The following is a 12,437-nucleotide window of genomic DNA, read 5'->3' as shown; positions in this document are numbered from 1 at the left end:
TTGGTTACTCAGTATTTTATCCCAACTTATCATTAACTAAAATTAACCAATTATCCCTATCCAAGATAAGCTTAAATAATGACGTATAAGTGTAGAATATGGCCTTGGTAAATGGCCTTGCTTTTATATAGCGCTTTTCTACCTTTTGGTACTCAAAGCGCTTTACAGTCACAGACTCATCTACCCATTCGCTCACACAAGCACACACGCATTCACACACCAGTGGCACACACTGGGAGCAACTGGGGGTTCAGTGTCTTGCTCACATTCCGGGGATCGAGCCGCTAACCCTCTGTTTCGTGGACAACCCGCTCTACCTACTGAGCCACAGCCACCCCTACAGAATATGAACGTAATTATTTCACATTGCATTTATGAAACTTTTATAAATTGTATTCGTATTCTTGAAGTGAAAACAATGAGATTTTGTGTTTGATCTCAAACTTTATACAACCTGAGAACTTTGATGTTGACATTTGCTTTGAGATCCCTGAGTGTTGACTTCCCTTTGAACGCTCTGGCAAAGCTTAAGTTCTGATGAAAGACTGAGGATCTAAAGTCATCCTGGCTAAGAGGCTGCAATGTTAAAACCTATCCTGGTCATGTTAAAAGGGTGATTTTTAGCCTTGCAGAGGTCGGGAACTTCAACAGGAAAAACATTTTCTTTCTACAAGAAGAACTTAATTTATGGAGGTAGCAAACTTATTGGCATGGTTAGGCAAAAAAAAAATAAAAAAAATCCTTAAGCTGACACCAAAAAAATATAAAATATTATATACCATATATATACTATTATCTGTACTCTTCTGTTAACCCTCCCTTACTTTTTTCTCACAAGTGCTTGCATAACCATGTCTGGTTACAAATGATAGTAACTGGTATAACACATCTACTAATCACGTTAGCTTGCCATATTTTGAATTTTTCAGTTCTCTTTTAAGGTTGCTCTCCAACTAGTTTGTCATTCATCCATCCATTGCACATATTATTTACTGAAAGGCATACATGGCTCTTCTTCACTCCTTTATGTGAATCCAATAATCCCACCGACTCTACTGAATTTTAAATGCTAGTGCCGTAATGAATGGCCCCTGATCTTCTAGGACAAACATGAATATAATTTTTTTCTTTTGTTTTTTTAGAGTGACCAATAACATTTTCAGTGTCCAAATAAAATGAGGGTATAACTGATAGACTTTAATATTTGATAGAGATGATAGATAAATTTTGACTTTCAAATCTCACCAACAAGGACCAGGTGCTGTTTTCATCAAATCAAGCTACTATAGTGGATCGTTAGCATTTATGCTAATAATGTGGTGTGATATTTTCCTGGTTATTATTTTGTAATACTGCATTCTTATCATAACATTGTCTATGGTACAACAAGTGCCATCTGTAAATCCAACCGATGACCTTGATGTCCTCTACCCATACTTGACACACTTGAGGTGGTTTTTGAAGAAGTGAAGCTGCAGTTTGAACTCACTGTCACTTTGTGTAGGGTTTCTGAAGTCGTGGTAGCCGGTGTCCTTGGCTGATACGGGTTGATGGCCAATGGACACGTCGCCACATGTGGCAATCATCAAGGAACCCAGGCCATCCATAAAGAACTCTTGAGTCAGAGGCAGACATTTACGCTTGGCTAAGGAAAACCGAAAAGGCTTTGGACTCGGAAACTGAAATCATGTCGAAGTCTGGACCTACCTGAGTGTGCTACACGCTTGAGCTTTGGGTCAAATCCGACCCTCTGTACGGCATCTGTACGCGCCAGGAAGAAGTTGACCACCCCACTGGCCAAAGAACATTGTGGATAACCAGGGAGAGAGTGGTACTTCCCATCAGACTGCCTGTACATGCAGCCACCATCCTTTCCTTCGTCATAGTGAAGAGAGAAGTGAAACGTGTTTCCTTGAACTGACCCCCCAACCTGATAAGATCAGAGAGACCAGGTAACTGGTTATGATGTGGCTTACTTTCCACTGTGGACCTGTGTCTTGTTCGATACATGCTGAGGTAGCCTCAAACAGAAACTTCTTTCTCTCATGGTCTATACCTCAGAAACTAAGTCCTGTTCTATCAACCAAAGTAAGAAAGTAATATTGTAAAAGAAGAACACAGCAACACTTAGACCGAAATTAACTTCCACACCTGATTACAGAAATAGTGTAACCAGGAGTGATATCCTCCTGAGACCCTGCGTTCTCATATGGGGACATCATTTCAACTACTTCCTGTTCAGAGATGATGCTTATTTTTTTTTATACTTCTTAGGTCCTACTAATCCCAAATACAGAACCTTAGTAAAATTAAAAATACAAACAAAAGCTCGGGTCTCAGGAGGATTTGGCTTATGTCATATGACATTTGTCTCAAAAAAATTACACCCCCCTCAAAAAAAAAAAAAGAAGAAAAAAAAAGCCAGCTGTTTTATCCTTACTATGTCCAGTTCAGGAACTGCCTCCATCACCTCCACTAACTTCTCTATCTTCGTATTCTCCGTAAACACAAAGTCATCATCCACCCACAGAAAGTACTTGGTGGTAACCTGAGAGACAGCCAGATTCCTGCCAGCAAACCAGCCCTGATGGAGGAAACATGGTTACAGTGCAATGTAGGGCACTGACAGATGACGAGAAATAACTTCACATTTTGATGTCTTCAAAAAAGTTTAAACAAATGGATGTTTTCTTTTCCAAGATAGAATTGTAGCTCATCTGCAAATTATAACATAATCTGAACGTATGGCATAAAATTATTGCATTTTTAAAAAAATAATATCATTTACTCGTTTTCACTAACAAAATGAACCTTAACAATCAACAAACTACACATTTTGTGTCCATGTATCTTGTACTATGCCATACAATCTATTCATAAGAATAGTGAAAGTCAACTAAACAATGGATACAGTATGTATTAAAGGGGTCCTAGAACACATTTTTTTGACCATTAGGAATTGATCTTTGAGCCTAAATAATGGCATATGTAAATTTGTGGGGCTGAAAACACCCCAGGAGCACTGCTAGAGAGCCTAATACAAGGTCATAAATAAGCCCTGCAATGAAACAGTTTGTTTTTCCCGCCCACTCAGCAAGTTCATGAATAATGAAATAAGCTGCGTGCTGATTGGCCAGTTTACCCAAAGGCTGATTGGCCCACATATCCTGAAAGCTGATTGGCCTAATCCACCGGGCTGAAGCTAGAGCCAAAGCCGGCTTGATACTTTTTTTTTTTTTTTTTTTTTTTTTTAAATATATTTTTTGGGGGCTTTTTGTTGCCTTTATTATAGAGATAGCTGAAGATAGACAGGAAAGGGGGGCAGAGAGAGAGGGAATAACACGCAGCAAAAAGCCACAGGTCGGACTCGAACCCTAGGCTGCTGCAACAAGGACTCAGCCTCGGCACATGGGTCGCCAGCTCTACCCACTGAGCTATCCCGGCGACCAAGCTGGCTTGATACTGTCCGAGGTTGGAGAAACACTCCGGGGTGAAGTGGGCAGAATAAACTACCAACCTCGGGTTGAAGCTCTGTGGAACGCGGTTGTAAATGAACATCAACCATTCCCGCTGACAGTTGAGTTCTTGGGGAAGTCTGTGTAGAGTCTTGACCTGCCCCAAACATCCTGGACCATTACACGCATAGTCCGACATACCGTATCCCTCTGGACAGAAACTGCGGTTAGCTGTCGCTGGGACTAGCTAGCTAACGCCTCCTCCATACGTTTATATACTGCCCGCCCTTACAGTGGGCTGGAACATGCAAATGAGAGAGGGTGTTTCCAAAAGGGCTGGGCGCCTATTACGTAATATCGGAGCTCTGTTCAGATTTGCCCATTTCAACACGGCCGTTTCTAGTTTTGAATTTGCATACGAAAGCAGGCTGGAGAAGGCGGTGAAGTTTTTGGTGTGGTCCTTAGACACCACTCGGAGCCTAAATTCAACAGGAACAACGTAAATGTGGTTTTGATTCTAGGACCCCTTTAAACATGGTAGCATTCATGCTATTCTATCAAATATCATTTTGGTTAATCATTTATTTCAAAATGTAAAATAAGTCTGAAGTTTAGTTTGATATGATGATGACACAATATCTTTGTTTGTTTGTACATGGAATTTTTGTTCAAAATATTAGATAACTCTGTAGAAAATTGAAATGTCCAACGTTCAAATGTGCGTTAACATAAATTACAGTGTGTGTACCTGGGCTGGAGGCATGATGTAATGCAGGATGTTTTCTCCAGTAATGGGCTCTGGTTTTAAGCTGTCATCTGCAATAATGACTGTTATAGTGCTATAAAAATCCCGGATGCTTTTCAACAGCACCTTCAGCTCTTCATAGCGCAGGAAAGTCTTAGTGGTGACAGTGACTTGAGAGTTGATGTCTGACAAAAAAAAAAAAGGAGAAAGCCAGAATGAAGAATGAATCGTCTGCGGTTTGATCTGATGGCTAGTATAAGTAGTACTTTCCAGGATTAAGCAATTCAGGTGGTTTGCACATCCGTAGATGCTCAAAAACTAGTCCTAGTTTTGGCAACTAATAAAAACAACTGTCATGGATACGTGTCAACAAAAGCTCTACACTGGAATGCTTGAAGACACATTGGTCAAAACCAAACAATGTCTGACCACAAAATAGTTTGTTCCATAAGTTCTTTGAGTGGCTTTGATAGCCACTTTGCACACTTTTGGTATTCTCTCATCCGGCTTCATGAGGTTGTTGCCAGAAGTATTTCCAACACCCTTGAAGGAGTTCTCATTTATGCTGCCTGCTTTACCTTCACTCTTTGGTCCAACTCATCCCTCAGCCAGGTTTAGGTCGGGTTCTGGTGGAGGCTTGACCATGTGTCGCTTTACTTCGTACTTTTTGGTTCAGTAGTCCTTACATAGTGTTTGTGTCTTTATGCTGTGGTATTCTAGTAAAATGTGCATGAATTTAGCGCACTGTTTAACTGGTCTACTGTTTTGTTGGCGTTCTTTGCATTGATTTTGAGAAAACTGATGCAATTACAGTTGATGTAGAGATATACCTGCTACATGAACTCTGAAGCTCTTTTGTGGGCACTAAACTGAATCTCTGATAAACATTCATTTTTGAGGCTGGTTGGTCTAATGGACGACTCTTTGTTTAATGGGGTGGCACTTGTGAAAGACAGATTTTTTATAGCACTGGATGAGTTTTGCCACTGAACTTGGAATTTTCCATATGGACTGACTTTTATGTCTTAAACCAATGATTGGCTGTAATTTCTTTTTACTTATCTGAGCAATACTTCCAATAATATTGATTGCTACAGCAACTAAATAGCAATTTGCTGTGTACCAGTGGCAATTGCACAACAGCACTAATGGCTTCATGCATAGTAAATAGGCAAGACATGTTATCTGATATCCGATAATGAAAACCGTTCCGTGAAACTACGTTTATTGCATAATTTCATAAGCTTCTTTAGATTTGGATGTTTTCAGTGTTGTTCCACATTGAAGATACTTAAATAACAATAAATCTTAATGAAAAGCTTGGTTCAAAAGAGAATTTATGTCTGGATTTAAAAGCAGAAAAAGACTATTTGCGAATTATAATTGTGAGTACCTTTTCCCATGTCATACAGGACTGGGGGCTGAGGCTGTTTGATGGCAATGGGAAACACAGCTTTGTGGTCTTCAAACTGGAAGGAAACTACAGAAAGTACAGAAAATACAATTTATGTAAGGAATACAATATGCCTACATTTCCTTATTCTTTCAGAAAGAAACACTAAAATGTGCGCATTCCTTTTGATTACTTTTACTTAATCAAGACTTGTACATTTCACTGTGTGCACTTTATTCCTCACATAACGATTATGATATCTAGCTTTCTTGTCATTTCTTAAACACATACCAAGGTCAGCAGTATTCACATGATAGACAGCGCTAGTGTAGGTCACTTTGGCCAGAAGCTTGTTGAGGAGGTCCAGGTTGCTAGACTCGATAGTCAGTCCCATCTTACCAGCCCCTGTCATGTACAACCACAGTCAAACATTAAATCTTTGTTTAATATTTACATACAGTACCACATAGCCATGCATTCATATTCTTAAATAGTCCGGATGTAAATTGGACATGAGGAAGATAAGCTTGCTTTGCATGTATTCCAGTGGTGTAACCTGTGGAATAGATTTGTATGCAATATGGAAATAAACTAAAACCAAAAACTAAAACACATTCAAATATCAGAAAGAGCATAGACAGACACAGTGGCGTCGTTAGGCCTGGTTTGGGGGGGGCTGAAGCCCCCATAAAACATTCTTAAGCCCGCATAAATAGTTTGTTGTTTTATAAAAAAAAATAACAATAATAATAATAAAACAAACTTCGATATAAAGCGGCCAGCATATCAGTTTAAATAAATAATCATATAACCTGTCATTAAGGACTTAAATGTGATCATATATCCGTCAGTTTCCCTTCACTTCGTAGTGTACAGTAGGGAGAGCCCCTTTGGTATGTTGTTATCCAATCCATTCCACTTGTTCAGAACGCCCACATTAGTGAAAATCCAGTCTACGTTTTCCCTGTGACTTTGCTTGCGGCTCGGTACCCGCAGCCACACAGAGCCGAACAGAACACCATTAGGAGAAGAACATGAATGGATGGATGGATGGATGCGCAAATGGATATAAGAAAGTTTTTCTGGAGAGTAAGTATTCATCACTGCTGGTAGTAACAATTAGTTAGCTCCAGCCCCCAGCTAACAGCAGAAAGTCCCATGTAATTAATGAAATGCTCCATGTTTGACAAATAAAAACCTGGCTTACACACTACAGACAATCTCTCCGCACATCTTACCTTTGTTGTTTTGGGTCAAAAGTTACATTCCAGCTGTAAAAGAACGCTGCTACTTAGCGAGCTTGTTAGTTAGTCTGAAATGCACTGTGAAGGTCCTGGTTGTTTAGAGTTCAGTGTGCACTCGTGCAGTGTGCACCGTATCTTTGGGGTGACTTCCTTCTGGAGCATCAGCTGTGTTTCTCACTTTACACATGGATGCACACTGTGAAACAGGAGCTGAGCTCATTCACGTATGATTATCATCAGTGGATAATAATAATATTTACACTAATAATAATCACTCCACCACCCCTATTGGCCCGTAGGAGTCAGGGCAGAGGAGTACAGTGAGTGAGAGGGGAGACAGTCTTAGAGTCATGTCAATTGAAAAAGCCGATCTTCAGCATCTGAGTCACAACAGAGTGATAGACCGATTTGCCACCCTTAAAAACAGACGGCATTCTTTGATGCTTCCACCCACCAAGTAACTTGCAATTTTAGCCATTTTTTTTTGTTGTTAATGCTGTAAACATTCTGCTACTGTGCAAACCTTTGTTTATTGTTGTACTGTATTAAAAAAACAGACTGATAATAAATACTAATAAATAACTACTAATAACTAATAAATAATTTCTCAGTCTTTGCTAGCTGAAATTTTGTGCTCGCGCGCTCGTTTGCTCACATCCTGTGCATCTCCTTGGGGCTAAGCCCCCGTCCTTAAAACCTAGTGACGCCTCTGGACAGACAACAGCAATGCTGAGATCCCCAAACTGTAATAAATGGGCTGAAGCCATACAAAATCAGTTGTATGGCTCAGTTTGGATTGGTCTAGTTATTATGGCTCAAAAGTGTAATTTGCTTAACAAAATCAGAATCTCACATTCATTAAACAGTCAAGCGTAGGAGAAGAAACTCTAAGAGGTATAACAAAACCTTCGACAGTCGCCTCTTCTGTCGGGATCTCGGTGGTCAGGGTGCCTTTGGACACATTCAAAATCACCTAGGAGAGAAACAGGATCTGAAAAACTTGACAAAGCCCTGTGTGATTTTGAGACATAAGCCGTGTAACACTGCAGAAGTTGTGACGCCACACAGGAATACAATATGAGAAAGCAATGAGGTGCATAGTCTATAGTCTTGTGGTAACAAGCGGATGACATCCCATGCAGATGTCGCAAGGACAGAGAAGCCAAAGCTGCCACATGAGAAATCATTGGTTCCGTAGCAGTCCTATGTAAGCCAGTTGACAGGTCTACTCATGTAGACCTGTATCACTTGTCAGAACAGCTGCCAAGAATGTCCACAGAACACCTCATTAAAAAAAGTTTCAGACCATTACTATATCAATTATAATGGTGATTGCGTAGATATTAAATAGATATCATATTATGTCATAATTGTGGGTGTGTGATATTTACAAGCCTACAAAGCCATTTGTTAAGCAAACTGGTTTCATATGACACACTGAAACTCCTCTATAAGCTGTCCCTTTGCTGATTTCGTTTGTCACAATCTGCCATGGTATTCCGTACTTTCTTTGCGCAACACTTTCAAAGTCAAATCCACCTTTTGCAGCATTTTCAGGAGATGAACGCAACAGATGCAGTGAGGTTTCTGCCCCTTACACCAAGACTGACACCAAAATGGCTGCTGAACAATGATAGAGACTCATGTCAAATGTTCACCTTCGACTAAGTTTTCAAATGTTCACCTTCAATTGAGTTTATATGCTGCCCATCACAAAAACAAAAAGTCACCTGAGCCAGCCTTAACTATATTATTTATCAAAATGGAAAGCTTAATCTTATAATCTTAAAAGTGGAGAGGAGAGGGTGTCTGCCCCCCCCCAACCCCTACTGGTTCCACAGCTGAGGGCTCCCATACTACCTTTGGAAACTAGAAGAACCACAACAAGGCCTGTATTCTGAAAGCAAAGTGCTCTCTGGACATTCTTGGCAGCTGATCTGACAAGTGATACAGGTCTACATGAGTAGACCTGTCAACTGGCTTCCGTAGGACTGCTATGGAACCAATGATTTCTCATGTGGCAGCTTTGGCCTCTCTGTCCTTGCGACATCTACATGGGACATCATCCGCTTGTTACCACTTCAGACGCACCTCATTGCTTTCTCGTATTGTAGTACCATATAGGAATCAAGGGAATCAAGAAAAACCTGAAATGTATCACCATTCATCAGCCGTCTTGTTTTAACCAACCAAAACCAACTGTCCAGGCAGATCTGAGCGATAACGACTTGCCAACTTGATGTATGAGATCTCACCAACCTTGTAGTTGCTTCTTTTCCCTGTGCGCAGCTCTAAACCTGTAATTAAAATGATGCAACACTGATCATTACACTGTCCTTTTACGGAAAGAACACATGTTGGAAAACTGGCCATTACAACATGTAAATTCTACAAGGAATTCTACCCTGCAATGTTATTATCTGATCTATGGGCTACAGAAGGATGAACATACCTGGTATGAGGGTGGGACGCAAAGGCTGTACTATACAACCCTGGATAGGGTACTGCAGGGGAGAGTTGGGCAAAGCAAACAGCAGTCTGGACAATACAGATGATGTCCTGTTGAGGAGATCATGTGATTTAAGCAAACAAGGAAGCAAAGCTATCCATGTAGAGACATAAAGTGTGAGTTACTGCAGACGTTTTAGTTGCTAAATGAATAGTGCGTACTCTAAAGTTAAAGCTTTAGGCTTAGCATTATTAATGCAAACACAAATAATACATAAAAACAAGTATGCACATGAGTGGAAATCAATGAAGCTGGTAAATATAAAATGAAATGAAAGCATTGCGCAGCAAAAAAAAAGAAAAAAGAACAATGAGTTTATTTTTGTTTTCTCTGTATTTGAACATACATTTGCTACTGTACACATAAATATAGTGTTTGCTAGCATGTGTGTATTGTGTGTCTCTAACAGGCTTCTACACTGCTTTGCTACAAGACTTATTAAGAAGTAGAACACCAGGTGTGAACGGGGCCATAGTGGGCAGTCATGAAGAAAGTTGTAGTGAGATTATGTTACTGTCACGACGGTTGCCTGAAACCTCCCCCCTGGATCCACCCACTACCTGGCTTTGTGCTGCTGAAGCTCCTTAGCCCGGCGTTGCATCATCTCCTCATATTGCTCCTTGGGGATGTGGTCTTTCAGGAACTCTGAGCCCTCAGGACAGGTGCATTCACCAGGTGGGGGGAGGTGATTGGGGAACTGTAAGCTGGAAGGAAAGAGTCACTCTATTCTATATCATATGCCTCTACAGTTGTACATCAGTATGAAGACTGTGTCCATCAGAGGCCAAACCAAACAATCCTTTTCATGACATCTTATTGCTAAGGAGACTGTTGCAGAGGAGAATACCTGCTCTACCCAATAAGCAGGGAAATTGTTCTGCCTCTTGATCACTCACACAGCTAAATGTCCTGCCTTGATTCACCGCTTACTGTGCAAAGTAAAGCTCTAACCCAAATCAGTAAAGGGCATTGCCAGAAATGAATATTTCTCCAATGCTGAAGGAAAGAGTTTCACTGCTTTTAATACTGTGGAAGAACATCCTCTTAAGCAAGGTTCATACCTCTGCAGGACATACACGCCGTAACCTTGGCATGCAGCCTACGCTGGTGCAAGCCATTTATACTTGTGCGCTCATCAGTCTGGCTCACTCAGTAAAAACGCCACCCAAGCGCTAGTCGGCACTGTGTCTTTTTTACCAGTCATGTTACTTTTTGTTTCTACTCCTTTGTTACCTGCTTCACTTTCTGATTCCTGCTTCACTTTCACTTTTGCACAGACTTGCGCCTACCTTCATGGCACACACATACTTTACCTTTTCGGCATAGTGGTAACATCTATGGATAGCTCTCCCACAAAGTGATATATTAAACACAATGTCACAAAGATGACACACGCAGCACACAGCTTCGGTGATCTGAAACCAAACATCTGCAGAGACACACAAAACACACACATTATTGGTACGAGTTTACATGATATACAGCAAAAAAAATAGTCAAGGACCATCCTTGTATCAAAGATTTGCATTCTACCACATTTCAAGATTAAATTGCTTTGCTTTTGACAGTGTAGAAAATCAAACACACCCTGTTGTCACGTCACACATTGTATTGCTAGAAAAACACAAGTTTACAATGACAATACATACTCGAAGCTCAATGCGGGTTGAAAGTGAGTGGACCTGAGGTGGGTGGTGAACTGCGATAACATCTCACAACTTGAGACATAGCCAAGAGATATAAAACTTGTTCGACAAGCTACGGAGTTACTGGGATGAATCAAGACGAAACAATCTGAATCCACTGTTGTAACAAAAACATTATCCCAAGCTCTCATGATTTTACAGATAAGCCTCACCAACAAGTGGCAGGGTTTTTTTCCTGTTGCGTCATGAGTTTGACTGCAAATACAACTCAGTCGAATACAGAAACGCAAGGAAGAATGAAAATGGAAAAACATGACAGGGACACGCCTGTAGTCCAAAGCTTTATATGATTTTTAGCACTCGTCAGTTGCATTGGAAAATAATTCAAAAGTGTTTATTTTTTTTAATATTTGAAAATGTCATAAGTAATGAAAATAAGTCATTTCCACTAATTATTTGGTGGTGCTGAGAGTATTTGTTTCTCTGTATACCGTGGAATTGCAAGCATATTTGCATTTCTGTATATCGTTCCTTTGTGCGTGGCTACTCTTGCTTTCAAAAAAAATGGTAAAAAAGCTTTGTGTAATCAGCTGGATTATCTCTTGAATATATGTATCTCCACTGGCTTGTGTGTGAGAGATCATGGATCACTGCAACTCTGTTGGCTACAAATGTCTGAAATCTCTTTGTTTGATTACGAATATATTTCAATACAGATGTACTATCTGTCCAGAAAGTTGAATCTGTGAGTGGTAAATGCAGCTCCTTCCTAAGCATCCGATCCACTTTTACGGCCAGTGTTGCTGCAGTGAGTTCAAGCCTGGGAATGGTGATCTGCTTGAGAGGTGAGACTCTGGCTTTTCCAAATATGAAGGAGATATGGATTCTGCCCTATTGGTTCGTTAATCTAAGGTAGCTTACTGTACCATAACCTGACTCACTTGCATCACAGAAGTGATGCAGCTCAGCAGTCTCCACTGGGTCCAAATTCTCAGGCTTTATGCATCTTGGTACTTGAAACCCACGTAACTGATTTAACTCTCCGATCCATCTCTGCCAGGTCCTTGCGAATTCCTGTGGAATAACTTGATCCCATCCATACCTGGATTTGCAGAGCTCTTGAAGTAGTTGTTTAGCTTTCAGGATGAAAGGAGAGAGAAAACCTAATGGGTCATAAACCGAACTTACTGTGGAGAGTATACCTCTTCTGGTAGCAGGCTGGCTTCTGACAGTTACTTTAAAGCTGAAGGTGTCACTGTGGGTGTTCCAATGGATTCCAAGTGCAAGCTCAACTGTGATTTGTTCTTTCAGCTTTTCTTTATCCAGGTCCAGTTCCTTGACTGCTTTTGCTTTGTGATGCTCAGGAATGCTTGCTAACACCTCACCGTTATTGCTGACCCATTTTGTCAATGTGAAGCCTCCCCGACTGCAGGCTTCAGTGAGAT

General features: G+C 40.6%; 1 protein-coding gene across 1 annotated transcript in view; it reads right to left on the bottom strand.

Annotated features, from left to right (window-relative positions):
• LOC311506068 (beta-1,4 N-acetylgalactosaminyltransferase 2-like) overlaps nucleotides 1-12,437 on the bottom strand; it is a 26,179-nt gene extending 13,742 nt beyond the window's left edge. The window contains exons 1-11 of the mRNA XM_084569947.1: nucleotides 10,660-12,437; nucleotides 9,907-10,050; nucleotides 9,290-9,396; nucleotides 9,097-9,134; nucleotides 7,744-7,810; nucleotides 5,885-5,998; nucleotides 5,594-5,680; nucleotides 4,204-4,385; nucleotides 2,441-2,584; nucleotides 1,708-1,930; nucleotides 1,490-1,615 (exon numbers count right to left, since the gene is read on the bottom strand). Of these exons, the coding sequence (XP_084426073.1) occupies nucleotides 1,490-1,615; nucleotides 1,708-1,930; nucleotides 2,441-2,584; nucleotides 4,204-4,385; nucleotides 5,594-5,680; nucleotides 5,885-5,998; nucleotides 7,744-7,810; nucleotides 9,097-9,134; nucleotides 9,290-9,396; nucleotides 9,907-10,050; nucleotides 10,660-10,874 (1,447 nt within the window). The 5' untranslated portion in view covers nucleotides 10,875-12,437. The remainder of the gene's footprint in view (nucleotides 1-1,489; nucleotides 1,616-1,707; nucleotides 1,931-2,440; nucleotides 2,585-4,203; nucleotides 4,386-5,593; nucleotides 5,681-5,884; nucleotides 5,999-7,743; nucleotides 7,811-9,096; nucleotides 9,135-9,289; nucleotides 9,397-9,906; nucleotides 10,051-10,659) is intronic.

This window comes from Chelon labrosus (assembly GCF_963514085.1).
Source record: "Chelon labrosus genome assembly, chromosome: 21".
Lineage (NCBI taxonomy): Eukaryota > Metazoa > Chordata > Actinopteri > Mugiliformes > Mugilidae > Chelon > Chelon labrosus.
This window is presented reverse-complemented; position numbering and strand designations above follow the sequence as displayed.